We start from the raw sequence: 25,585 nt of genomic DNA on the forward strand, positions 1-25,585 counted from the left end.
ACATCTCTGAGGTGCCTAGCGCAATTTTGTTTGACCTTTACTTACAGAGCAACCTTTTCCAGACAGCCAGTTTTTGTCAGTCTCTTGGGTGGCCTGTGGCTTCTCTGCAATTTCAAAAGTAAGCATTACCTCAGCGTTAGCTAACACGTGTATTCTTTATACGATTATTAAAAATAAAGCATGTTGCTTTTTGGAGGAAAACTGCAAGCAGGCAGTTTTATTATATCACCACCTGACATTTTTGAAAACAGAGAAAATCTGAGGCACTTTTTAAAAGGCTTTCTTTTGTTGAACTTTCGTATTTTTCAGAAAGTGAATCCAGCAGTTCAAGCATAGTGGATGTTTTACAAGAGATCACTCATTTAAGATATGTCCTCAGTTGAAAGGGCAGTCAGGACCACGGAATATCATTTGATCCACTTTTCCGAGTAGTCCCCTCCTGTGCTGCCGTATTGATTGTTATGGGCCTCTTCCTAAGGCAGCCGCTTTCCCCCAGCAGAGCAGCCCCCTGCCAAGGCAGTCAGTGACCTACGAAGGTGGAGGAAGTGCTGGAGAAACCTGCCCTTCGCCTGAGGGGAACCTAATCAGCGCCAGGCAGATAGTGCCAGTTGGCTGCCCTTTCAAATCATTTTCTTCAGAAGGAAGCGGGAGGAAGCGCTGCTCCTTTTGGGCCTTTTGGGAGGCTTCCACATCTCAGGAGAGCTGGCAGCTTTCTCTGTTTGAGCTCTGCATTCTCATCTGCATTCTCATCCCGATTGCGGAGCTGTAGGTCCCCTGCCCTCACCGACCTCCCTTTCCCCTCGTGCCTGCTGGTCTGCAGAGGAAGCTCCTTCCATTCCTGCAGCTTTTTGGCGAGGGTGAAGGTTGGTCATAAATCTGCTGGAACTAGTGCTGTTCTACCAGTGTCAAATGGATTTGTGCACCTCTGCATCAGGCCTGTAATTTGCTGTAATGCAAGGAGCTTTTACCTGGTTCGGTGGGTTGTTTACTTGGAATAAAATAAAATAGAGGGCCATGCGTAATGTGCCAGAGAGCGTGTACATTTTATGTTTATTAAACAATTTTTTTTGTGTCCTAACACGCATTCCTGCTGTTTTGCCAGGTGGACCAGCAATCGCAGTATATTCAGGGATATAAAATTCTGTACCGGCCTACACCAGCATCCTATGGAGAATCAGAATGGCTAATTTTTGAAGTGAGGACTCCAACCAAAAACAGTGCTATCATTCCAGAGCTGAAGAAAGGTGTTAACTATGAAATCAAGGCCCGCCCGTTTTTCAACGAGTTTCAAGGAGCAGACAGTGAAGTGAAATTTGCCAAAACCCTCGAAGAAGGCAAGTAGGAGCAAGGCTGTCTTCATCTCGCCTGTTTGAAGTAGTATCCCGGCCCGTTTTGCTCTGATCTGTTCGCTGTTTGATTTCGTTTGAAGTGAGGGCTGCAGGGGAGCAGCAGTCTGTGGCGGAGGAGACTCTGCGTTGGGCGGATCATTATGTGACTTGTTTGGTGACACAGGAGTAAATATTCAGAAGGAGGCACGAAAGACGGAGAGAGAGAGGGATGTTCAACCCCCCTCCCCATCCAGCACACAATGGGAAATGTGCTTTTTATCTTCGGCGTTGCGTGCGCTCCTCCCCACTGAGTTCATGGTCTGGTCACAAGTGACTTCTGTCAGATTCAGACACTTACTAATCACTATCTTGAGTAGATAGCAGACACCACAGAAATCATCAAAGAGCTGTAGCTGGGGGAATGGAAACCACATTTTTTTTTTTTTTTTTACAAAAAAAAGGCTTTTATATCTGGATCAATCGCTAGTTCAAAATGAAAAGATGAATGAGGGAAGCAGAGAGAGGGGGCTAAATTATGTATTTCCATCTCATACATGTGCTAAAAAGGGAAGGTTCATAAAGCCGTTCCTTTTGTCGTGGCTCTTCTGGCAGCTCAGGCATAATAGGTATGCGAGATGGCCAGGGCCTCTGAGCAGGGATTTCAGTGCATCTGTTGGGATGTGATACCTTTTCCCTGCTCTCTCGCTCCCCAATAGACATCCTCTTTAGCTCGAGCTTAAATTAGCCCTGCGCGTGCTTCTAGCAGCGTGCTTAAATGTGTTCATCCTAAGCATCATTTAAGCATCTAGTTTTAGCAAGATGGTTTAAAATTAAAAAAAAAAAAAGTTAATGATATTGCATTTTACCTTGATTTTCGTCAGCCTGTGTTATTTAATATTACTTGCACAGCAGAGGAACTGAGGCTTAGCATTCCACCAGGGTCAACTTACAGGCTGTACTTTTCAAGGCTGTGGCTCCTGGGTGAGCTGATTTAAGACCAATGAGGAGTTTTTTGCTTGGAAATTCTGGCATTCAGGTAAAGGGCACCTGAGTTTGGGCAAATCTTGTGACCTGAGTGACTTTTCCAGTCTATAACAGAGAGAGCACAGCAGAACTCAGGGCCCGGCTGTGGGTTCGCATCCCTTCCTTGTGCATCATATTCACTCATGGACAAGCATTGCACTTAATACAGGGGCCAGAGTTAAAAAAATGCAGACATACAGCCCAAAACAGAGCATATGTACTCCAGAGCCGGCATCACCTTCAAAAGGGTGGCCACTGCTCTTGACAAACTTAACCTTTTGATTTTTCCCTCCCAAACAGCTCCTAGTGCTCCACCACAAAGTGTTTCAGTCACAAAAAATGACGGGAACGGGACTGCAATTGTGGTCACCTGGCAGCCACCCCCAGAGGATAACCGGAATGGAATGGTTCAGGAATACAAGGTAATAGGCGTTTTATAACCCTGGCAAGTATACCAGGGATTCATGGATAAAAGTGGTTTGTGGTTGCATGGCTCCATCTGCTGGTTGAAGTACGAGTGTATGGGAGAGAAAAATTGCTGCTTTGACTCCAACCGCACAGTTAGTAATTCTCTCCAAATGGTAAAAAGCAATTAAAAAAAAAGAGTTGCATAAATCAAAGCACGGGGTCAACACACGTAACTAAAATAACTACCTTCTTGCCTTCGTTATAAATTGAGAAATGCATACACAAGCTGAGAGGGAAAAGTACCTGCTTGAGAACCTTTTTGTGACTGAGGTAATAAATGTAAACAGACTTAATGAGTTGAAAAGCTCCGGCATAATTATTAACAGTGTTAAGATCTGGGTAAATTATATGCAACTGGAGCAGTTAAAACAAACAGAAAATTTTCCAGTAAAGAACGTGTTTGTGTAAAATTAAGTATATTTAATATAGAGAAATATTTCTTTTATACAAGCACAGCTCTTGTTATGCTATATATTTTTTTAACAAATTTTAGGTATAGAATATTCATTATTTGCCATGCATTTAGCAACAGACACTGTGTTTATTCTCAGCTTTGAGATAAACTACATAGCCAAGTGAATGAAGCTGCTTTTCCGTGAGCAAACTTCAGGACCCTTTACATGTCTAGTCACAGATATCAGGTCTGCTTTCTAGCCACTGAGTGGCAGGATGCGCTGTTTCTGTCTCTTGCAAATTGGCATTGCTGATCTTGGCTATTATTTTGGGGTTAGATATTGCTATATGGACATTTATTCCTAGCCATTTTTTCCCCTCACTAAGAGTAGGAAGGGGAAGAGATCACCAACCTTCTTGGTTAATCATTTTTCAGAAACTGATTGACTGCTACAGAATCATTTTGTGGCTTAGTTTCAGATATACAATGCATTTGGAAAAAATATGTTCACAACAATATTTCTTAAAAAGGCAGACTTTAAACTGAAAAGAGGAATGATTCCCCTCAAGAAACATCATCAGAGGGATGCAACCCCATGCTCTGGGTGTCTCTGTTGGACCAGGGGGCGTTGGACTAGATGATCTCTAGAGGTCCCTTCCAACCTCAACCATTCCGTGATTCTGTGTGAATGTTAAGGTTGTGGTCACAAAGCATAAAAAGAGAAGAAATACACATCTAAGAGTGGATATAGGACCTAACATACCTCCTAGCACTTAGAAAGAAGTGGCTATGAGATAAAACATCTCATAGTGCCTGTGCAGCAGTAGCTGACCCAGCGGCACCTTCCACAACTCCCTGCACAGAGTGTGGGGCTGCCATTGCTTTCCCCTGTGGTGTTTGCCTTGGATGGAAAACAGACATGTAGGTAGCTGCTGAGTGAGCACTACGTGGTTAGTGTATTTTGTCTAAACATTAAAAAACAAAAAGGCAAAAGCAGTGTTTTGAGATTAAAAACTAATGACAGAACAAAGAACTAATAAAACAGAAACACAAATCCTGTAAAACTATATGTGTTTTCTGCCTTCTTACTCCCTAGAAAAAAGAATATGTATATATGTGGGGAAATCTTCATTTTCTCAGCAGTTTACACACAGTCTACCTACTTGATTAGCTTCACTAATATGTCTGATGTAGTGAGAATTCCTCCTTATTTCATAACATTCTGAAATTTGGTTTTCACTCCCCTTCACTTTTTAGATATTTTTATTCGAGTATAGTATTAGCAAGCAACAAACAACTTGGAGTTTAATCTGGTAGTCCCAGTTTCTGAATTCCTCTGTGTATTTAAATGCCTAAGAATAAAACAGTTTAACTGCAGACAGGGAGTGCATATTTGCAATTCACTGATTTTATTGTTTGCATATTATACAGGTGTCAGTAACAATTTCTGTCAAAATTTCCTAAATCAGAATGTAGATTTAAATCTTTTTTTGCTTACTTCTTATGAAGTTCTGATATAAATAATAGCTTTTCCACACAATTAGAATTTATTATGGTAATATAATAATTTCAATAATAGTAATAATAATGATGTCTGCTGCTACTGATGATGATTGAAACAATATGCATTTAGCACTGGAATATAAAATGGAGACTGTCTTCTGTTTTCTTGGTGTGTTTTGACCAGTTTTTCAAAAGTAGTTAAGTATTTGCTAATGGCCATTTTATTTTTAAGAGGTTTAAAAAGCTTTTCAGATCCTCACATTGTGCCATTAGCCTTCTTTCAGTCCATGGCATGCAGAAAATGAAAAACAGCCCTGCAGAGTCCTGCAGGTGAAATGAAGAAAGCCCAAAGTATCCAAACAGAAAGGACTCCCCCCAAAATACCCTGCCAATTTCTCTGTGCCTTTAAAGTGAATCTCTAGCTCTTTCACCTGGTAATCTCTGCAGCAGCAAAATGGCACAAGGGACTAAGAACAGATACCTGGGTAGTAAATCTTTTAAGAGCTCCGTATGTCAGAGTCTTCCCTCCTGGGTACAATCAGCACCGATTCAGAAATGCCAGTGTTCGCAGGAAAAATCTTTTCTTCACAAAGAAAGTGCTGAATTTAACTAATTTCACTCTCTGGATAAATGTCCATGCTAGAGTAATACATTTGTGAAAAGGGAATAAAAAATAAATTAACACAGCTTCATCAAATTTTCAGCGGACCTGGATTAGCTGCTACTTCACCTTTAATAGCGGCTGGGAGTTCAACTGTACTTTTAAAAGCTTTGCTGTACAAGGCAAAACCTCATCAGACTGTTTCTGCCAGTCATTTAATATCACTGAGGTCATCTGTAAAATGGTGGATTCAGGCCTTTAGATGGGTCCTGATCTCATCCAAACGATGAGAGATGTGATCTAACAGCACGCTGGTGCTTCTCGAAAGAAGATGGTGTATTACTCAACCCTTGCCACTAGCCACTGTTCTAAAAAACAACAGAAATGGGTAACTGTGATTTCAGCATAATATCAATTCTGTGGTGGTGAAGTTATGTGGTGAAAGACTTGTCCTTGCACTTGAGTGAAGAAAGGGTTGCTTGATGGATTATTCTTGGCCACGAGAATTGCAAATTCATTTAACGGCATGCTCTTACTCTGTTGTTTATGGGGATGATTTTTGGCTAAGAGGCTTACCTTATTTGTTCAGTGTTACTGAATAAAAGCTTTTACTTTTATTAACGCTCATGTCATGGGTTGAACTGTAAGTGTATTAGGACAAACCCGTCAAATAATTTTAATGGGTTGAGCTGCTTTTTGCAACAAGTATCTTTTTAGCATTCTCGCAGTGCCTAGACCGGTGACCCATGGCTGCAGATTTTAGCAGTGACAAATTCTTACTCTCTTGATCCCGCAGAAGGGAATTGTGTCACCCTTCCAGCCAGGCCCCCTTTCAGTGTTGAAGTTTGAACATTTACGTATACAGCACACTTCCCTTCCCTGCAGGTCTGGTGCCTGGGCAATGAAAGTCGATACCATATAAACAGGACAGTGGATGGCACCACCTTTTCCGTAGTCATCCCCTCCCTAGTTCCTGGCATTCGATACAGCGTGGAAGTGGCAGCAAGTACCGGAGCAGGACCTGGAGTGAAAAGTGATCCACAGTTTATCCAATTAGGTAAGCCTGCTAGTAATCCTACCTTTTGATTTCAGTGACCTTTGCTTTGTTTGCTTTTGTCTTCTGGGGAAGCAGAAATGTTTTCAAGACCAGTGGAATAGATAGAGTCACTTGATGTCTGGATTAGCTTGATTTGGCATTGCTGGCTTCAGGCTTGTGTTAGGACTGAATTCTAAAGAAAAGATTAAAACTGTATCTCTTGCTATTTTTTTCTACTCTCCCAATTTAGCAACACTTTTCAGTTGTTGATTTTTCAAAGTAATTTTTTTTACATCAAGAATGGTGTAATAAATCATATAAAGGAATATGAATCACATGTCTTGGCTCACTTCATTTCAGGGATGTAATTTGTCTTGATTAGATTTTATCTTTATGAGGGGGAAAAAAAGGAGTGTGCTAAAATTCTGTAAAATAAGTATCAACTATGGGAGAAAGCTAGTAAACAAATGCAGCACAGAGACAAGAGGTATGCAGATGATTTATGGTAATTTTGATCTCCTAAGATCAACCAAACATCTCAGTCACAAATGCAGATCAGTGGCCTTACCTCTGTATGTATCAGAGAGAAATGCATCTTCGCTGTTGGCTGGTAGAGGAATGAGATTAAGGAGTAGTCATACCTTGCTTTTCCAGTAGGCCTTTTCATTACAGTAGTACCTTATCATTATAGTATATAATCTGTGTTATCAAGTCAAAAAGCAAACTCAGCATGTTGCTCTCAGCTTTGTGTACCTTGCTATCCTTAAGTCATCAGTATATCTTGCTAGTTACTCTGGTTTTTATATTTCAAAGTCTATAATCATTGAATGTGAAAAAGGATGGGACAGCTGATATATTTTCTGCAAAATTACATGTACATTACCTTGACTATTAAAATAAAGGTCATCTTCAACATATTTAACTTAAGCATATGATTCCCATTTACATAAAGAGAGATTTTCTTACAAAATTACACACGTCTTACACAGTACTTCAATAATATGCTTAGAAACAATTGGATTTGTCTGAATGTTCTTTCCTAAGGCAGCTTCCATTCCCTTTCTATACATCTTAGATATTGAAAGCTTTAGATCAGTGAAGTGTAAAATAATGGTGACACTTTGATTTTTAAAACCAAAGCTTGATGACCACACTTTTGTCTTCTCTTCAATGATAAACAAATACTAATTGTAGAGGGATTTTATAATGCCGCTTAATCCATTTGGATTTTGGTAAGCATAGAAAAGAGCAAATCAGACTCTAAATATGAGCAGGATCTTTTGCTTGCTCCTGGGTTACTGACTTTTACTGACACTGCACTGGAAAGGATGAAGTGATTGTATAACTCAGAGGGTGTTCAGATGTGCTGGCATGGCTACCATTCTGTAAAAGCCAGGAGAAGTCAAACTCCTAGCCTTCTACTAGCCTCTAGCCTTCTAGCCCCCTGCCTTCTAATAGCCTAGCCTCTTCTGCACATCTTCTCCTAATACATTTTTTAGTGCAGTACAAGTGAAAGAATTCTCATTGAAACATAGACATTTAAATATAAAGGCATTTTTAAAATGGTACTAAATAATTCAGGTGTTCAGTGCTGCCTTGGAAAGTACCTTTGTTCCAGGTTGTATTTTCCCGTGTAGCTATCTTGCACCAGTACATTAGGACTAGTACTTTAGGATCTGATTTTTAGTGTCCTTTGTTTAACCACTAAGTGTGACACACCTGGCAAAACTGTGACAACTGGTTATATTAATAATTAACACTATAATTTTCAGTATTGGCTGAGTAATGCAGATGTAGTAAGCAATATGTAGATACAGTATCTGAAAGTGTTAAAAACACAGCAAAATATCGCCCATAAGGTTTTCTTATACTTTTAAGGCATAGCCCTCTGCCTCCACTTTGCAGACACAGTCATGCATCATCCCTGGGGCACTGAGCTGAAGTGTTTTTGATGGTGTTGAAGTTCTGACAGACGACTGTTGATCAAGCCATTGCGTGTGCCCGTCTGTGAGAGGGCTTCAGCCCCACGCTTTGGAAAGCGTACCAGCCAGTGCCAGGGCAGTGGGCAGGGAGACTGTACTTCTTGGGCCTAGTCTGAATACTGGGCCCCCCGAGCAAAGCTAGGCCTGGCTTTGCTCCTAGTTGCTGCAGAGGTATGACTGGTGTAACACTCCAGTTCCGTCTTCACCTCAACTTCCTTTTCTGGAGTTGCCGGAGTTGGGAGCCGTGTAGGGATCTGTGCCACCAGCAGCAGCACATAGGAGGTTTGAGACAGGGCTGCTTTGCTTCAGGTAACCACAGGAGGCTCCTTAAAACTAGCGCTAGAATTTGAGGAGAGTGCAGCGGAGCAGCACCAAGCAGCTCCACGGGTGAGCTCTGCCCCTCGCACTCCGCTCCCAGCTCTCCTGGAGCCCCCACAGCGTCGTCCCCTTGGCTCCTGGGCCCGCTCCCAGCACGGCAGTGGGGCAGGGCTGGGAGCTCCTCTGGAGACACAAAATTAATTTGTTGATGTCATCGGCTGGCACTTTGCACAGGCCGTAAATCAAACAGTCACAGAGCGGGGAGGGAGGCAAGGCAGGGAAGGGATCTACGTGCGCAGGGAACTCTGGTTTTGCCACAGTTGATTTCAAGATTCTGCATTTCTTTCTTTGATCCCAACTATTCCTGCATGAAACCTTTTCCTGGTGCTTCTTCTCTTGGATTAAGAAGTACGAGTGTGCAAATGGGATATATACTGTGCAATTTATATGTAGGCTTTTATATTTTTTGAACAGCTTTTCATATAAACCAAAGGTACATCTCCTCCTCGTATGCTTTTATTAACAAAAATGAAAGATTGTGGGCTAAAAAATGGGCTAGATTGTGACTGGCTGAGGAGCACCCAGAGAGGAGATGCATCCAGGGCTGTGACGTGCGATCGCTGCCCCACACGTCAGCTGAGCTCTGATTGCTGACCTTATGCTCACACTTAACCTGTTTCTGAGACAGGAACAAACGGTGAGTTCAGACCGCTTTCCTTTCCGTATCTCAGCAGGCGGGAAGCAGCTCACTGAGCTGCAGGAGCAGCTCACACTTCCAGGGTCCTCTGGGAGAGGCCAGCCTTATACTCGCCTGTTGCACAATTATCGTGTTTCAGCACTTAAAATAGTGCCTGCAACTGCAAAATTGTGTATCTTGATTAAAACACTATGGCTAGGGCTTTTAGATTTTCTCTTTAGTTTTGAGCTTTCTCTGAGTCTGAAAAAGCTGGAAACCCCTTTTTTGTTTGTTTATTTTTTAAGACAAAACTTGATATTTTATTTAAGCGAAAGACTGTGAAACCTCTGGTGCTAAGACAAAAACAGGTACTTCATGAGGACCCACCACAGCTCACTGGCACTCTTTGCATTTATAATATTGTTCAGTGGAGATAAAATGGTAGTGAGAAATTTGTCATGACATTTGCCTTGTTATATGTAACTTTGGGGCACGGGTTGCAAAAATGCTCTGTATACAAAGTTGAGACCTACCAGAACTAAGTGATGTTTCCTGTTCTCTAGTCTTAGTTTTGCCAGTGATGGCATGCTGCTTATGATAGCTCTGCGGTTAATGTTACTCAGAAACAAATAATTTGTATGAATATATTTATGCATTTATTTTTCAGAGATGCCTGTAAAATAATTATAAACCTTGAGTGCATTATTCAGCTAGTGGGTGTCTCAAGTGTACAAAACACAAGTCTCAATGAATCTTTATTATTCTAATCACTTCCTTTAGATGTGATTTGTGAACTTGTGATTTGTGCCTGCTTTATGGGGAATATTATTCTTTCAGCCCCTCAAGTACTCCTACAGTGCAATAGTTGTAAAGTTTTTTGTTGATATTTTTCTTTCTCTTGTGGTCTGCCAATGACTGTTTTTTTCTCACAGCAAGCCCTTTTCAAACCAGCTTGATGCTGTCCCATCACAAACTGTATGTCGCAAAATCAAAGTGCAAAAACAGTGTTTTTCCCCTTATGGAAATCTGTATCACTAGAAAGGAGACAGAACAGTCTATGCTCAAGCCGGTAGTGTTTTACCAAATAATTTTCATATTGCATCATGCACATATAATCAAGGAAACCTCAGACATTTCCCTGCTTGAGCAGGGGGAGTTGGACTAGATGATCTCTAGAAGTCCGTTCCAACCCCAACCACTCTGTGATTCAGTGATTATCTTACAAATCTGAAGTGTTTTGCAAGTTTCAGTTTGCTGGAACTAGCAGTCTCCATGAGACCTAGATCCTCCTCCTTACTGTTCGTACATTTTGTGTACTGAACAAGACAGGCAGGCATATGGAAAACAGCGTGCCATAGGGAGTATACACATACAGGCTGCTCGCACACCTGTGAACCTGGAATTTTCTATCTCTCTGAATAATTGGCATTCCAGTCTGAATTGTATTTATTTTAACACTGTATTCAACAACTTTCACATGGATTTTTATGGAAAATTTTTACATGGAAAAAAAGTGTATTTTAAATTGGAGAACTCCATTCCATTCGATATAAATTTCCCTAAGTTTTTATTGAATTTGGTACTTGGAGTGTTGAGACAGATGCGGTACCCTGTGCACAACAGGCACAGCAAGTTACCTGTGATAAAAGAACTCTCTAATCTTGGGCTAGAAGAAAACGGGATGAGTCACTGTGCTCATATGCTGGTTTCAGGGAGTAGTGATCCTCCTGCTCCAGCAACTCCGAGGCATTTTTGAGTACATTATATGTTGTGGCTGCTGCTCCGGCAGTTAAGATGCGCTTTGCCTTTGAGTGTTTATGTTCGCTTATTATTTTGGCATGTTTCCCTGAGGAGTGCAAGCAGGAACAGGAATGTTGATTATGAACCATTTATATCTCAGTCCAAGCTTCCAGAAATTTCTTGGGAAGAAGAAAAAGCACTTTTTAGGTCCAAGACACATTTCCCTGACACATTTCCCTGGACTACTGCAAAGAATGACGATGCCTTTCTCAAAGGAAAGCTGCTTAAATACTGCAAATTGAAGATTTTAGCAATAAGGAGTTCACTAGATTTAATTCCCTTTGCTTTATATTTAGCTTGCTTTAGTTTTAAAACTAAAAGAGGAGCAGGAGATGGGTCAAATGTTGCTTCTTGAGGGTTCTTCCATGCTCTTTCCTATGATGCTGTTGATATGACTATACACAAACCCACATGCATTTTTCTCCTTATCATCTATGTAAATAAATACCAGCTAATGTAATGACCCTGACAGTCCACTCATATACCATGCAGCAAAAGTCTAGTTCCTTAAAAAAATGCATGTTACCATGCTCTTCATATGCTTGGGAGGGACAACAAAATAGCATCATCTTAACTAAACCTAGAACAACAAAGGTTCACAGAAGTTTTTCAGTATTTTGTAATCCTGACACATGTATCGGTTGAGCATTGCAAAATATATCTATGTACAAAAGTATTATCCATGTGTATGGTGGTATTGTTGACATGAGATTATACAACATTCTCATTTGGCTTTGAGTTTGTGAAATTTTCTGAGTTCTGTAGTTCTCTCTGTTTTATTTATTTATTTAATTTATTTATTGCTTTAAGTGTGTATTTTTAGGGGCAAAATATACTTTCTTCTAAATTTATTCTCAATCACAGGTGCTCTAGGTATCTTTTTTTTTTCTTTCCCATTAAAAGACACAAGGTAATGTAACAGTTTAAAAATAAGGATAACATAAGTGCACTCATTTTGAAATCAGGGTGATGGTGCAAGTTTTCATATCTTAATATGGCCTCAGCTGCAAAGAGACAAAAGATGAGATACAGAGCGACAGTTTTAATTCATTAGTCACAGTATACTCTATATGTTTTAGCCCATCTGGCTGCTTGTGTGGAACTTCTCTTGGCTGTGTCCGTAAAATCTGAAGCAACCCATCCTAACCTTGCACAAATAGGCGTGAAATCTATAAACCCAGCAGACACAAAGGGTGTATTAGTAAGCAAAGACTGAGCCTGCCTAGTGAACTTTCAGACTAGGCAGTGCACTCAGGATCACAGAAGATAAAGGGATTTGAAATACGAAATAAAATTCTCAATAAGCCCTCTGTCAAAGAGCAGTTCCTTGACAAAATAGGTATTTGGCTTTGATGTCAAGCAAACAAAAATCTGGAATTTTGCACTTGAAAAAAAGATATTAATTTAACCATTTCCCATTCATAAAGGTGCCTTTTTCCAGCAGAAAGTTCCTTTGGTTTTACTTGTACAGTTTGTTGCAATTTCATATTCTGTTTGTTTTGCGGTTGCTTATATCTTGCTTAAGCTTATTTTGGAACAAACAAGAGATGCCATTAAGAAAAAAAAAAAAATCAGCTCCCCTAGTTAGTTCTTAGAGAAAAGTGTTGCTTTTAAGTGGATAGATTTTCTTTTCTTACATACTTTATTCATATATCCTTATATATTTATTAATAGAACTGTTTGAGGATAATTCTACAGTGAGTAAACAGCACCTTTCTTCTTAAAACATTAATCTCGGATTCAGAATCTGATGCCACTCTCTCTAGTGGAAAAACAACTAACACTTGGATTTACACTAAAACAAAAAAGGGTATTTCAAAGACTAAGCTGTGGAATGTGTAAAGCAATATCCGCCCTGAGTGAAGGTTTCAAATTCTTGCCCTTGCTCTGTGTAATAATGAAATTTGCAATGAGCAGTCACTGTGGTGGTAAAAAATCAAGCAGACAGTATTTTATCTTTGAGCTGCTTCATTACGGTTGGAAAACATTGCTCAGTAACTGAATATTCTCACTACTGTTCCTGGGAGGTGCCTACAAAAGCAGAGCAGGAGGAGAACAAAAGGCTGATTCTTACAGATGCTTCCTCTGTAAAAAATCAAAAACAGTGTGCAAAAAAAGATGTCCTTTGTTTTGATCTGATCCCTAAGAGTAAACATTTTATGAAGAGAGTTACATTTCCAGTGGTAATGAGATTGCTGGTTTCTACCAATTTGTACCTCCTTCCTAGCCCCCCTTTAGCGTGCTCGTGCATATCAGGAGGGCAGAATTGATAATTTTGTACATTTGCTTCTTTATGTTTTAAATTCTCAGTCTTCTTGAATTGCAGTCAGAGTGAGAGACTTTAAAGTGAATGTGAGCCTGTGTAGTATAAGATTCAAATCCCGCATCAGGAAATGCTAAATTTAGGTTCATCGCTCAACATAAACCCTAGAAATGTATTTCTGTGATTTTCAGTTACATGAGAAAGTATGATTGTATGGATGAATTTATGCTTTCAGAAAACTGTAAGGAAGGTTGAAGCATCTATCTTGTACTTCAGCTTTCGTTGTCTTGGTGTGTCCTTTGCTGATGTTCGCGCATGCCGATTCACTGGGAATTTTGTCCTTTTCTCTACAGATTCTCACGGAAACCCCGTGTCTTCAGAAGATCAAGTCAGTTTAGCCCAGCAGATCTCTGATGTAGTAAAACAGCCTGCCTTTATTGCGGGAATTGGTGCAGCCTGTTGGATTATCCTTATGGTCTTCAGCATCTGGCTTTATCGCCACAGGAAGAAGCGAAATGGACTCACTAGTACTTACGCGGGTATCAGAAAAGGTGCCGTTTTACATGTTTCAGTTCGTTAGCTGCTGAATATTCCCTGAGCTATTTTCTTTATCATCAGCCTATGACTCTTCCAAGATCTGCTGCACAATTTACTAAATTATTTCAAAGCTGGCAGGAAGTTTGGTTCAGAAACCAGTACCGGAAACATTAATAACTACACTATGTATCATACCTGGCTTTTAAGTACGAGCCTTCAGCAAAATACCTAGCTTAGCTTTTCATAGAGGATACTCATAGAAATGAGAAATGTATCAGACAGATTTAAGTCTGGCAGCTTCTACTATGCCCTTGCTGTCTGACATTACACCATCTGAAAAGGAACCAACTGGATGGGACTTTGTTGTCCCTTTAATTCAGTCTTTTGCCTGCTGCTAAGAATACTAACAGCGGTGTCAGTTAACGTCATGCTTTTGGTGTGTATCCTTGGGTTTCCTTATATACTGGGGAAATGCGATAAAGTGGCTGTCTAAGAAGCACATCAGTAATACTTTCCAAAACCCTTTATTAAATGCTGTTGTGAGGTCCTTCTTTGGGGCTCAAATCTGGGGCTTTCAATCTGGCATTTGCATTCACACAGAATGGCAGCTCTGGGTCTAGCTTACAGCGCTCTGCATTTTCATGTTATTGGTATCTTTCACATCAGATGGTTGGTTGCAAGCAGCACTTTACAATGTACTCTGTGGCAAACAAAACTAGAAGCTCAACCTGAAAGATCTTCTGGATTGAAAGCTTGTTTTCTCCCAAGTCAATAGTAAGCCCTGAAGTTAAAGCTGAATTCAATAAGCAGCAGTTAAAGCTGAACTCAATAAGCAGCAGTTCATTGCAGCTCAAAACTACATGGGCACTTGCAAAGCAGGAACCCTAAATTCTGGAATGAATCGAGATGAGCATTCCTTCCAAATCCTAAAGAAACAGAGGGAGAGGCTTGAGATATTCAGCAATTAAAAGATAGACCTGGACTTAAAAGATGCCCACATCCTCATGATCTGAAAGGTGTCACAAAGACAGTCGCTTCAGTCACTTCACGTGTGAGTGTGTGATGGGCCAGAGAGATAGGCAGATGTAACACAGATTTTTTGAACAGTAGTTGTGTGTTGCTACGAGAAAAAAAAGCAATGGCAAAAATAGTAACTGAGTTGTGTAATGGAGACAAACAATTTTGAGGTTTGTAAGAATTGTAGGTGGCCCCTGTAGTGTTGCAGCATCAATGCTTATGTTTGACTTCGGTCACAGTGGTTTTAGTGGAGCTGCAAGCACATAAATCAGAGATGAACTTCACCTTTGATTGCATTCTTCTAGGATTTCGTAGGTAACACAGACCCTGACGTACTACTGCACTGGCCTGCTCTGTTTTGTTTTACTAATAGCATGCTGCTGTATTGCCTTTCTGCGGTGCTTTAACACTAATATCACTATGCTTTCAGCAGTATCTGTGATTAAGCAAATGCATATAGAATGTCTTTAAAAATGATTGCTTTAATGACGTCAGATATTGTTCAAAACAGCTGTGTTTTTCAATAGCTGTAAAAACAGCTTTTGTATAATTTACTGGTTATTTTAATATAAATATACAGAAAAGCAAGGTCTGCATCTCCATTAACACGTATTCTTCAAGGAAAAAAAAATCTTTGCTGAAATAGAAATTACAGAGTAGTTTCCACACCACAATGCATTGCGTCAGAACCACAAGTGCAAACTTTCTTTAAACTTTCTTTAGTCTTGCACTGATTTATTTAGATGTCTATCTTCAGACCTGACGTCTGTTGAAACATTTCACTCCCCCCACGTGCACATATTGTACGAACACTCTTATACACTCACAAGAGTTTATTAATAGAAGCTCTGAGAATTAAGTTTTCTTTCATGTGGTAGCTCTGCAGTTTTCATTTAGTTCAGCCTCTGATTAATCCGATCTTCAGTTTCTTAAAACCTAAACTATGTTTAGTACTTAGCTTACAGAAGAGTAACAAGACAGATATTCCAGGGTTTTTTTAATGTCCTTGTGATTTCAAATTAATTTTGAGACACTTCATTCTCTTTTGAATAGCTCTGGTTTAAATGACCCTTCTATTTTTAATGAAAGCCTGCTGTTACTATGGTTCTATATTTTTGAATGTAGCTAAATTACACTGGGTGTGTGAAAAGGCCCAGCTCAAAGGAGATACAATGGAATTCCCCAGATGACAAGTCATGCTGCAAATGAAGCCTTGAAATGGGCAAAATGTGCAGAGGTTTTTCGCTTTCGCTCAGTGCCATATTCCTGCAAATGAATCAGCTTGGTAAGGAGAGGGGGAGAGCGTATTCCATATTCTAAAACACACCAGCAAGACGCTCTGGAGCCCCTGAAACAGCAGAGCTATTGTAAAAACGATGCTGGGCTCTTGCAGTCATTGCTCTCAGCCCTGGGCCTTCCCGTCTGTGCCAGCTTTGCTGATGAAACAGCCCCTCTTAGAGAAGATCGCAGTGTTTCTCCCGCATTTCTCCTCACTCCCATTACCCCGAGAAGGGCCGGAGTGGCCTTTTTCCCAGCCATCAGCAGCACGGGGAGTGTGTCCTCCTTGTCAGCACGAGGGGGAGCGAGCGCGAACAGGAGGAGCCGCCGCTGCTGCCGCTGCCGCTGGATGCACCAGGAGACCCTGTTGAGCCCAGGGGGGTTCGTACAGGCCCGGAGAGCGAGGGGTGTCCAGCGCGGCCGCTGTCCCGCTGCTGACCCGCTCCTCTGCCCGCAGCCAGGCATGCCCCCGGCCTTCCTTGAATGATTATTTGAGGAAAAATAAAGAGAAATAACTCTGTCTCTTATTTCCTCAGCCACGAAAACAAAATGAATTGCGCTAGTAGATGTTAGTGCCTTTATTGCAGCGTAATTTGGTGCCATTCTTGATTCAGAAAGAGTCAAACAGCAGCTCTCTTTGTTCCCTTATATGATTATTATTTCCTTACTGAATACTTAAGCGGGCCGATTAGTTCAGCGTAATGAGCATTTACTTAGTGAACTGCAGATAAGATTCAATAGGACCTTGATAAGGCTTTGTTAAGGAATTTGTCATTCTGCATTTTAAAATGATTAACAGTGTAGGGTTTTTGTTTGTACGAGGCTTTTCAGCACAACATAAGATACTGAGCAGAGGGCTCCTGAGAGGCCAAGCCATATGCAGCTCCCCTCAGGAGCACAGTAGGATATCTGGGTTTTTTTTAAAAAAAGGTTTTTGTGGAGACAAGCTTTTCCTGAATCACAAATCTCATTTTATTTCTATATTAATGTGAATGAACTACTGGATTAGTTATTTACATTTGTTTCATGTTCAGCTGTCTGCTAGATTTATACTAATGTGGTATGTTTCCCTTTCTCTCTTCAGCTTAATAACCAGTTTGTATTTTGTTTTGATTTTTCAGTCCCGTCTTTTACCTTCACACCAACAGGTATATATTTGCACTTTTCACCCCTTCCTTGTTACTTTTAGCATGTGTTTGTGGTACTGTTCCTCTTTCTGACATAACCAGCCCAGCTGCTCGGAAGTTTTTTAAGCAATGTTATTAATTACAGATCTCATTGTTAAGTGTTGTCTAAGAAGTCGAATGTAGTTGCTTTGTAGCTGACACCTCTCCACCTGCGCGTGCCCTTCAGTAACATACTGTTTGATATGTATTAACGCTAGCAAAAGCCATTTGGGAGCGCGAGTCTGCCAGTTCCTACAAGTTAACCTGGGTGCAACCCAGGAGTGCGGCCATCCGCACCTAGTAGTGGCAAGGGGGCTCCTGAGGGAGGAGAAGTGGTTTAGCAGAGCCCGGATACTGGCTTCAGAGGGGCTTGGCTGGGATCGAAGTCGGTGAAACACTTGCTTCTCTCCTCTGCGCTGAACCAGGGTCCTAGAGTTTGGAAGTCACAGAAAGGAAAATGAATGTTAGTTATTTTTACATAGAACTGTTTGTTCTGCATAGGCAAAGCTGTATTTCACATGCAGAGTGGGTTAAAATAATTTTCTAGTTCTTTTTGTGTAGAAACATAGCAAATATGGCCATGACATAGACCACTGATAGTCGATAGCCCACTGATATCAAGGGGAGCTCTTCCATTCTGCAGCCCTGACCTTGACTCGGTCCTGCAGCAGGGACCGGGTTGCTCTCCCCAACACGAGGTACAGGTCTGCACATTCCCAGCTCCCAGTTTTATATATAAAACATATATTCCTTTCACACTGAGCCTCATACACCGGGGCAGGCTGAGAAAGGCCGAGCCCCGCTGCACACTCAGGTTAGCTCGGATGCAGCGCGGTGCTCACGGGCCTCTGGGCAGCRGCTGAGTCGCTTCCCTTGAGCAGGAGCTCAGAGCAAACAGTGTCCCACGTGTGTCTGTGCTCATCCACACAGGCCTACTTGACACGGGCTGGGTTCTCATGCACACGCTCTTAATCACTGCCAATGTATCTTGTTTCTAAAGTCATGGCATTGCATTCAGTGGAGTTGCATGAGTCAGAGCAGCCCTTAATGTTTCCAAAGTCCTTTGAGATCCGCAGTAGAGACTAATTCAAATTATTACTATTTTGCTGTTATTTTAATTGGCTTAAGCGAGGGCTTCTCGTGCAATCACAGTTGCAGCACGCTACTGAAACTCTGCAGAGGTTGGTAGGTTAGCTAATGCACATTTTCTCAGTTGGGTTCTTAACATTAAAGGAAAATATCAGAGCTCCGTAAGAGGTGTCAGAGCTGCAAAGTAAACCTCACAGAGATTTTAGAAGGAGAAAATGGAAAAAGAAATTTAAAGGAAACATTTAAAGGAAAGGAAATCCTTTTTCAATCAGCCAGGATGCCAATCGCCGGTTCCATGGACTTTAGATGGTAGCAGACCCTCTTCTTTAGCATTACCTATAGTAAAAGGCTTACCTGTAGCAATGCATCCTACATTTTAATCCTGTTACTGTAATCACTGCCAGTATTTATCTCTCTCCTGCAGACTCCCAGCTTGGAGTTCTTTAAAGAGCAGAATTTGGCTGCTTTTTTTCAACACATTCCTGGTTGGAAAATGTAGACTCCAGCAGCATTCGCAGGAAGCCTAAACTCTTAACCCTTTGCCTAACCCGGTGCAAACCCAGAGAATTTACAGTATTTTCTTCTTGGATACGCATCCTAAAAAGCTAACTTTGAAGTAGATGCAATCCATATCAAAAAATAAATGCATGTGGACGTGCGCTTTGTTAATGTGCGTGCTTTCAAAATATCAGCACGGTTCTTCCTGCTAGCTTGGGATGTTGTTTTTCTTTCAGACATTTTTGTGTCAAAATGTATATATTTAACTTTTTAGATAGAAAGGATCGTTAATAAGCCGTATTGTCAAATGTTATAAAATTGTAAGCTTACATGGACTTTCAGAGTGTGCTGGGACCCTGAGGAAAAGGCAGGCGCTTTCAGCAAGAGCATTGGGTTTTGCAGTAGGTTCAGCTGCCGTGAGCCATTGTTTACACTAGGAAGCAAAGGCCTGTTACAAAATCATGATGCCTCCTGAATGTTACCAAAATATTAAGGCAGAGCAAAGCTTTAACATCTGGTCATTCTTGAAATAAACAAATGACCTAAATTCTTCCACAGAGTAACTCCACTGAAGTCATCAGAGTTACATTAACGATAAGTTCAGTCTAATGTCTGGCTTCCTTTATTTTTTTTCCTTTTCTGAAGTGATGTATGTATTTGTTTGTGTTTGTCATAACTGAACTGAAATGCCAAAGTTTGACGGAGCTTTGATGGAACACTTATCAAGCAACACAAATGTTATGTATAAACTTGCCTGTGAAGGAATAACAGTTGCAGAACGAGATTCAAAATAGCAATGCTTATTGTCTTAGCAAAAATGAAAAGGACAGACATAACACTGCTATATAAGGATACTTCTGTGATTTTTCTTTTATAATATTTCAATTTTTTTAATATTTCAGTCACCTATCAGAGAGGAGGAGATGCCGTAAGCAGTGGAGGCAGGTAATTATGAGCTTTATTTTTAAAGCTATAAATTGTGGCTAATGAATTCAAAGACGTATAATAGTGCTTATGAGTGATGGCAGAAAAATCACTAGGATTTTTTTTTAATTTATGATATTAATGCTAGCTGTACATTTTTCTGATTAGAAGAAGAATATGCAATTTGCAGCTTTACGTTGATCTCCAAGGAGTGAGTCACGGTATGTTCAGCCGAGTTGCTTTGTTAACCGGTAAAAACTGCATCTCAAAAAAGAAACAGCAGAGGGAGCACCTTAACTGCCAAATCAGGGTCTGACCTCGCAGCTGATTAAGGGAGTAAAAGTAATTAAGTTGTGGCATTTATGAAGATTAAGAAATATGGCCAGTTCACACATACTACAAAGAAAAAAAAAAGAACATTTAATGGAGGAATTTTCTGAAGACACAAAGAGCTTATAAGGTGATATTTAAAGAAAAAATCATGCTGTGAATATAAAACAGTTAAAGCATTGCTTACAGGAGAATAAGAAAAGAGGTAGGTTGCTAATCTAGGGCGCCATGCTTTGGGAACCTAGTCTATTCCAAATTAAGAACTTAACTAAAACAGGGTTAGTGGGTTTAATTTCTCACCTAATGAATGGCAATGGACCAAACAGTAGTTTCAATTTCCTGCCTAGAGATCTCTGCCTCTTCAGAAGAAAAAGTCACAGTGCGAGCAGCAAGGCAGGTCAGAGATGTGCTGGTTTAGCAGCACAGTTTTTTTTTTTTTTTTTCTAGGACACTTGCAAGCTGCCTGTTTGTGAGCATTTGAGTTACACACTGGGCACAATGTTGAAATGAGCCTTTAAATCTCAGAGAACAGCTGGGCCATAAATTGCTGTATAAGTTCCTATTTCACCAGTGGCATTTTGTGATTTGCAAGGCTGTGCAAAAACTTGGTAGTGATGATGATTAGGCACAAAATTAGACATTTCCATCAGATCTGCTTGTTGTATACTTGAATGCTGCGCCGAGAAGAGGCTGCACGGCAGCGAGCGCCGCACCTGGCTCGCTCGGAGCTCGTGCAGATAGATATCTCTGCCCAGAGCTGCATCATGCAGTGCTGCTGCATCATCCCTGCCACACAACCAGGGAGGAAAACCTCCAGAACAGTTACCTTGTGTTTTTCAAATGGGCAAACGTGCAGGTCCTTGAGCTGCTGCCCTCACCCCAGGACAGTGAGAACACAAGAGAGGTCAGGGATGAAACCTCCCTCACCCTGCTAGGGTTGTTCAGCCAGGCACACAGGTAACCGCTCTGTGTTCCCTGAGCCCCTGAGCTTTCCCTCCTCTCCCACAGCTCAAGGAAGGCAAAGCACTGGCACAAACACGGGCAGAATCAAGCCCATGGGTGTGTGCATCAAATGCAGTCGCTCTGGTACTGCTAGAGCAGCAGCCTTGCTTGCTGCTGCCCTAGTTTTAAGGATCAGTGCCACAGAGTGTCTGTAATTCCTTCAAGGTGCTAAAATCCATGGTTCCTTTGTTCTTGCTTATATAGAGTATTTACAGTCCCTCTGATGTTGTGCTGTGTTTCGTAGAATATGAAAAATACTTCCACAATCTGAAAGAAATGCTATATTTAAACCTGAAGTCTTTACTATGAAATCCACACTTAAGGTTTTCACTTCCTTTCATTGCATTTGTAATATTTTGGAGAGTTTTAGCAGTTTTGCCGCATGCAGATATGTGAGCATGTCACACCATTGTTCAGGACAGAAAATATGATAGTGAAATATTTTGAAATAATCCCCTATTCTGCGTATTTCCACCTGAATATCCCCAGTAGGTTTTTTTATGCTTACATATATACTTCTACATATATATATATATATATATATATATATGTATTTATATTTACTGAAAATGCAACACATTTTTGCCATGACAGCCTGTTCAAACGCAAAGCAAATTCGAGAAACCTATAGCCCTCAATCCACAAGTCCAGAACATGAGCCTGGAAAGTGCTGAAACACTATGGAGGGCTTTGTCTCCTGCAGATGCCTGGAGGTCTATTTTCATTTTCTGAGCGGAGCGGTAGGAAAAACCTGCAGGACATTTCCAGCCAGCTATACAGGACTATGTAGCTGTATATTTATTTCAGATTTACAAAGAACATTTAACTAATGCGTGTGCATTCGCTGGTTTGTTAGCTTGGCAGTAAGTCATGCCTCATCATCTCCAGTATTAAATTGTCAAGCGGCACATTCAGTGCAGTTATATATATATATGAGGGGAGGGTGTATATATTTATGTATATATATCTTTAAATGCCATCCTAAGACTAAGACTTAAGCTTATGTCACTGGCATACTGTATCACTGACTAGCTGCTGTTGCAGTTCTTATTCTCAATTTGCAGTTTAAGAGGATTAGCATATTTTATTCTTTAAGAGCATCACAGCTAATAATGGAGACCAATTGTATGGAGACCAATTTCTTTACTGTTTACAATGGAAAGCTTCCAGTTAAAACTGGCAAGCCTCAGGTGATGAAAGAGACCACGCTCCATTATTTTGATATGACTGTGGCTGAATTGACTTATCTTAAAGATATCTTAGTTATCAAAAGCAATTGTCAAGTTGTCCCATATGTGGGACTTTGTCACGTGCTGCTGCATTGCCCATGTTCAAACTGAGCAGGCACCAGAGATGCTACAAAGTGTTCCCGGGTCTCTGGTTTGCTGATTAGAAAGATTTAGTGACTTGGAACCTAAGGAAATGCTTTTTTTTTTTTTTTTTCTGCTGATGGCAGAAACATATTTTATCCCCAAAGCAGCCCATGTGCTGCAGGGATATCGAGGTATTTTTGAAGGTGTAGAGTATTGCAAATTACTTGAAACTTGCTTAGGAGCTGCTGCTGTTTCATCCCCTTGAAGATTAAGCAAGGGGCTTACTCATTAACACAGTTGTGTCACACAGACTGTGTGTTCAGCAGGATCCCAATACTCCCAAGCACTAGTGGTTCCTGTAAGCTGCTCTTCTCCCCGATCCATTATGGAAGCAGTATCTGATGGTGATTAGAACCTGGCTTCATAAATCACTAAGAATTTGGAGCTGTTCAGGTCCAAACTCAGGTTTTAATTCAACCACGTTCTTTGCCAGCTGGCCGTTCATTTCTGCATCACCCCCTCACTTATGTATTTGATTTTTTATTTGATTTTTTTATGCTTCTTTGTTTGACTTGCAGGTTTCCCCTGTTTTAGAAAGCAGGGAGAAGGAACAGGGAAATAAAACACAACCTCCTCCTCCTCCTCCCTATCTCCCCACAATGTAAAACCCCAGACGAAAACTAAAGGTGTTCCAATAGGTAAAGGTCGCACATAAACAAGTATTTATATTTCAGAATGTGAGAGTCAGGCTATGTTTGCCTAGAGCCCAAGCCTTTAAATATATTCTTTATACTTAACCTTTTGAGAAGAATATGACTGCAAGCTGAACATGCTCTGGCTTAATTTTTGAAGTGACCAAACTCTGTTTTTAAAGGCCAGGACTCCTAAACATCAGCGAACCAGCCACTCAGCCCTGGCTAGCAGATACCTGGCCTAACACGGGGAACAATCACAACGACTGCTCCATCAACTGCTGCACCTCTGGCACCGGGAACAGTGACAGCAACCTCACGACATACAGTCGACCAGGTTAGATATGTTTCTGCCTTGCTAAGGAGTCTTCTTTACACAGTTTGTACTTACAGGACCTGAGAATAGGATTTGTTTTTGGTTTTGTTTTGTTTTCTTTTTGATATGTGTAAACTTAACGCGATTTCATTCCCCTTTTCTGTGGTTGTGCCTTTGTTTCCCTTTGTGGACAGTTGTATCGAGCTTTAGTAAAAGGTGAATGAGCCCCCGCGATGTTAAGCGTTACCAAAAGTCATGCTGAATGATGTATTGCAACGTTTGAAAAACACAGGTGGCTTTTCATTTTCAGGGTGCTCAACATCTTTGTGTTGCTTGGACCGAGCAACAGAAGGTCTCACTAGTGAGATTTTCATTCTGTTTGATGGGATGGGATGGGTGATGGGAAAGAAGAAGTAACTCAGTGCTACAGATGGTTGCAAGATAGTTAGTGCAGCTGGACACATTTAGAACTGTCTGTGGGGCTGCATTCTGTACCAGGCTGGGTAGCTTGGAGTGTGTGGGCAGGACCATTAACTTCATGACCTAAAAGCAATTGTGAGATGTCAGGTTGAGCGTTGGCTCCCTGGGGCTTGGGCAGGATTCAGTGCACTCCTGAGGGAAACCTCATGAGTTGCCCCCGAAACGCAGCAGGGAAAACGTACCTGCAGGTGCTGCTGGTTACGTGTTTGCTTTTAAACAGACCTGACAGTGTTGCTGGTGAGGAATAAAAATGAGTTTTTTTTCTCCCTCCCTTGTACACCAGCAGCAGCTCTGGCTGCCTTTGGCTAGTAGTGTTTCCCAGCGTTTTGCAGCGAGATTCTGATTGTGCACAGTGAAGTTGTGCGGGTGCAAATCAGCACTACCCCTAGTGTAACTCATGTGAAGGCAGTCGTAACGGGAAGGTGGTAACTGATCTGCTGCAGTGTCCGGGCTGACAACGACCAGTGCCAGCTGCTCCAGAGGAAGGGGAGAGATTCTAACAGAGCAGACCAGTGTCTTACCCTGGCTGAGGACAACAGCTCCACAAATGCCTATGTACAGAGATACTTGGTATTGAGATTGTTTGCTTTACAGGAGCGAGCAAAAACCTAACAACTTTTAGTAAATGAAAACAAATTCAAAAAAGGAAGAGAATGCTCATTTGGTGGACTGTAGACTATCATAACGTCTTGCCATGAGGTGCTATAGATTCTTTCTCAGTTTGTCTTTTGTATTAAGCTTAGTTGTCTTGCTAAGCCATTCCTTCCTTTGAAACGCAGCATACATGCTTGGTGTCCAACAACGCTTTCAATGTTCTCTTCTGTCCTGGAAATGTTTGGGATTCATGAATACCCTAAGTAGCAATGCACATTTTTATTCTCTTAAATATAGTTCTGTCTTCCACCTCTGCGAAATGGGAACAGATTGTTCCAAAAGTAGACACTATAAAATAATCTAACAAATAGAACAAATCTTTTGTTATTCAGGTAAACAAGTTATACGTGTTGCATATGAAGAATTTTAATATGTCTATGGAAAAAAAAAAAAAGTGTATCAACTGCATATACTGTATCAGTCATATTGCCTTATACAGAAATCATATCTAGTTGAAAATGGGTGAAATACATGCTGGAAGTGCCTCTGCAAGGATATTGCAGCAAAGCAAGAGGTATCGTGAAAGAATGCGAATGCTACATATATACCTAATTTAACAGAACAGGCATGAAAAGGGGGAAAGGCTAGGAGGGCTTTATGTGAGAGAAAAAGCAGAAATTAAAATATTTAAGAAGCAGAAGTCAAGGCTTTGAAGACTGTGAAGTGATAAATAAATAAATAATAGTTCACATAACAAAGAAAGATATATCAAATGGTAAATAAAACCTTCAAAAGGCAGAAGCCGGAGGCATAAAATGTGCAATGAATAAGTTGTATATGGCGTGTTCTGATACTGTTCCTTAATCACCAAAATGTGGATGAGTGGATTTCTTTCTCAAGTGTTATTGCCTTTTTTTTTTTTTTTTTTTTTTTTTTTTTTTTTTTTTTTTTTTTTTT

General features: G+C 40.8%; 1 protein-coding gene across 1 annotated transcript in view; it reads left to right on the plus strand.

Annotated features, from left to right (window-relative positions):
- Nucleotides 1-25,585, plus strand: part of ROBO1 (roundabout guidance receptor 1) — a 114,629-nt gene that overhangs the window by 64,343 nt on the left and 24,701 nt on the right. The window contains exons 13-19 of the mRNA XM_026051643.1: nucleotides 1,103-1,334; nucleotides 2,652-2,773; nucleotides 6,203-6,374; nucleotides 13,746-13,943; nucleotides 17,346-17,372; nucleotides 19,880-19,922; nucleotides 23,421-23,575. Coding sequence (XP_025907428.1) covers nucleotides 1,103-1,334; nucleotides 2,652-2,773; nucleotides 6,203-6,374; nucleotides 13,746-13,943; nucleotides 17,346-17,372; nucleotides 19,880-19,922; nucleotides 23,421-23,575 — 949 coding nt within the window. The remainder of the gene's footprint in view (nucleotides 1-1,102; nucleotides 1,335-2,651; nucleotides 2,774-6,202; nucleotides 6,375-13,745; nucleotides 13,944-17,345; nucleotides 17,373-19,879; nucleotides 19,923-23,420; nucleotides 23,576-25,585) is intronic.

This window comes from Nothoprocta perdicaria, unplaced genomic scaffold, assembly GCF_003342845.1.
Source record: "Nothoprocta perdicaria isolate Ctin4 unplaced genomic scaffold, notPer1 scaffold_78, whole genome shotgun sequence".
Lineage (NCBI taxonomy): Eukaryota > Metazoa > Chordata > Aves > Tinamiformes > Tinamidae > Nothoprocta > Nothoprocta perdicaria.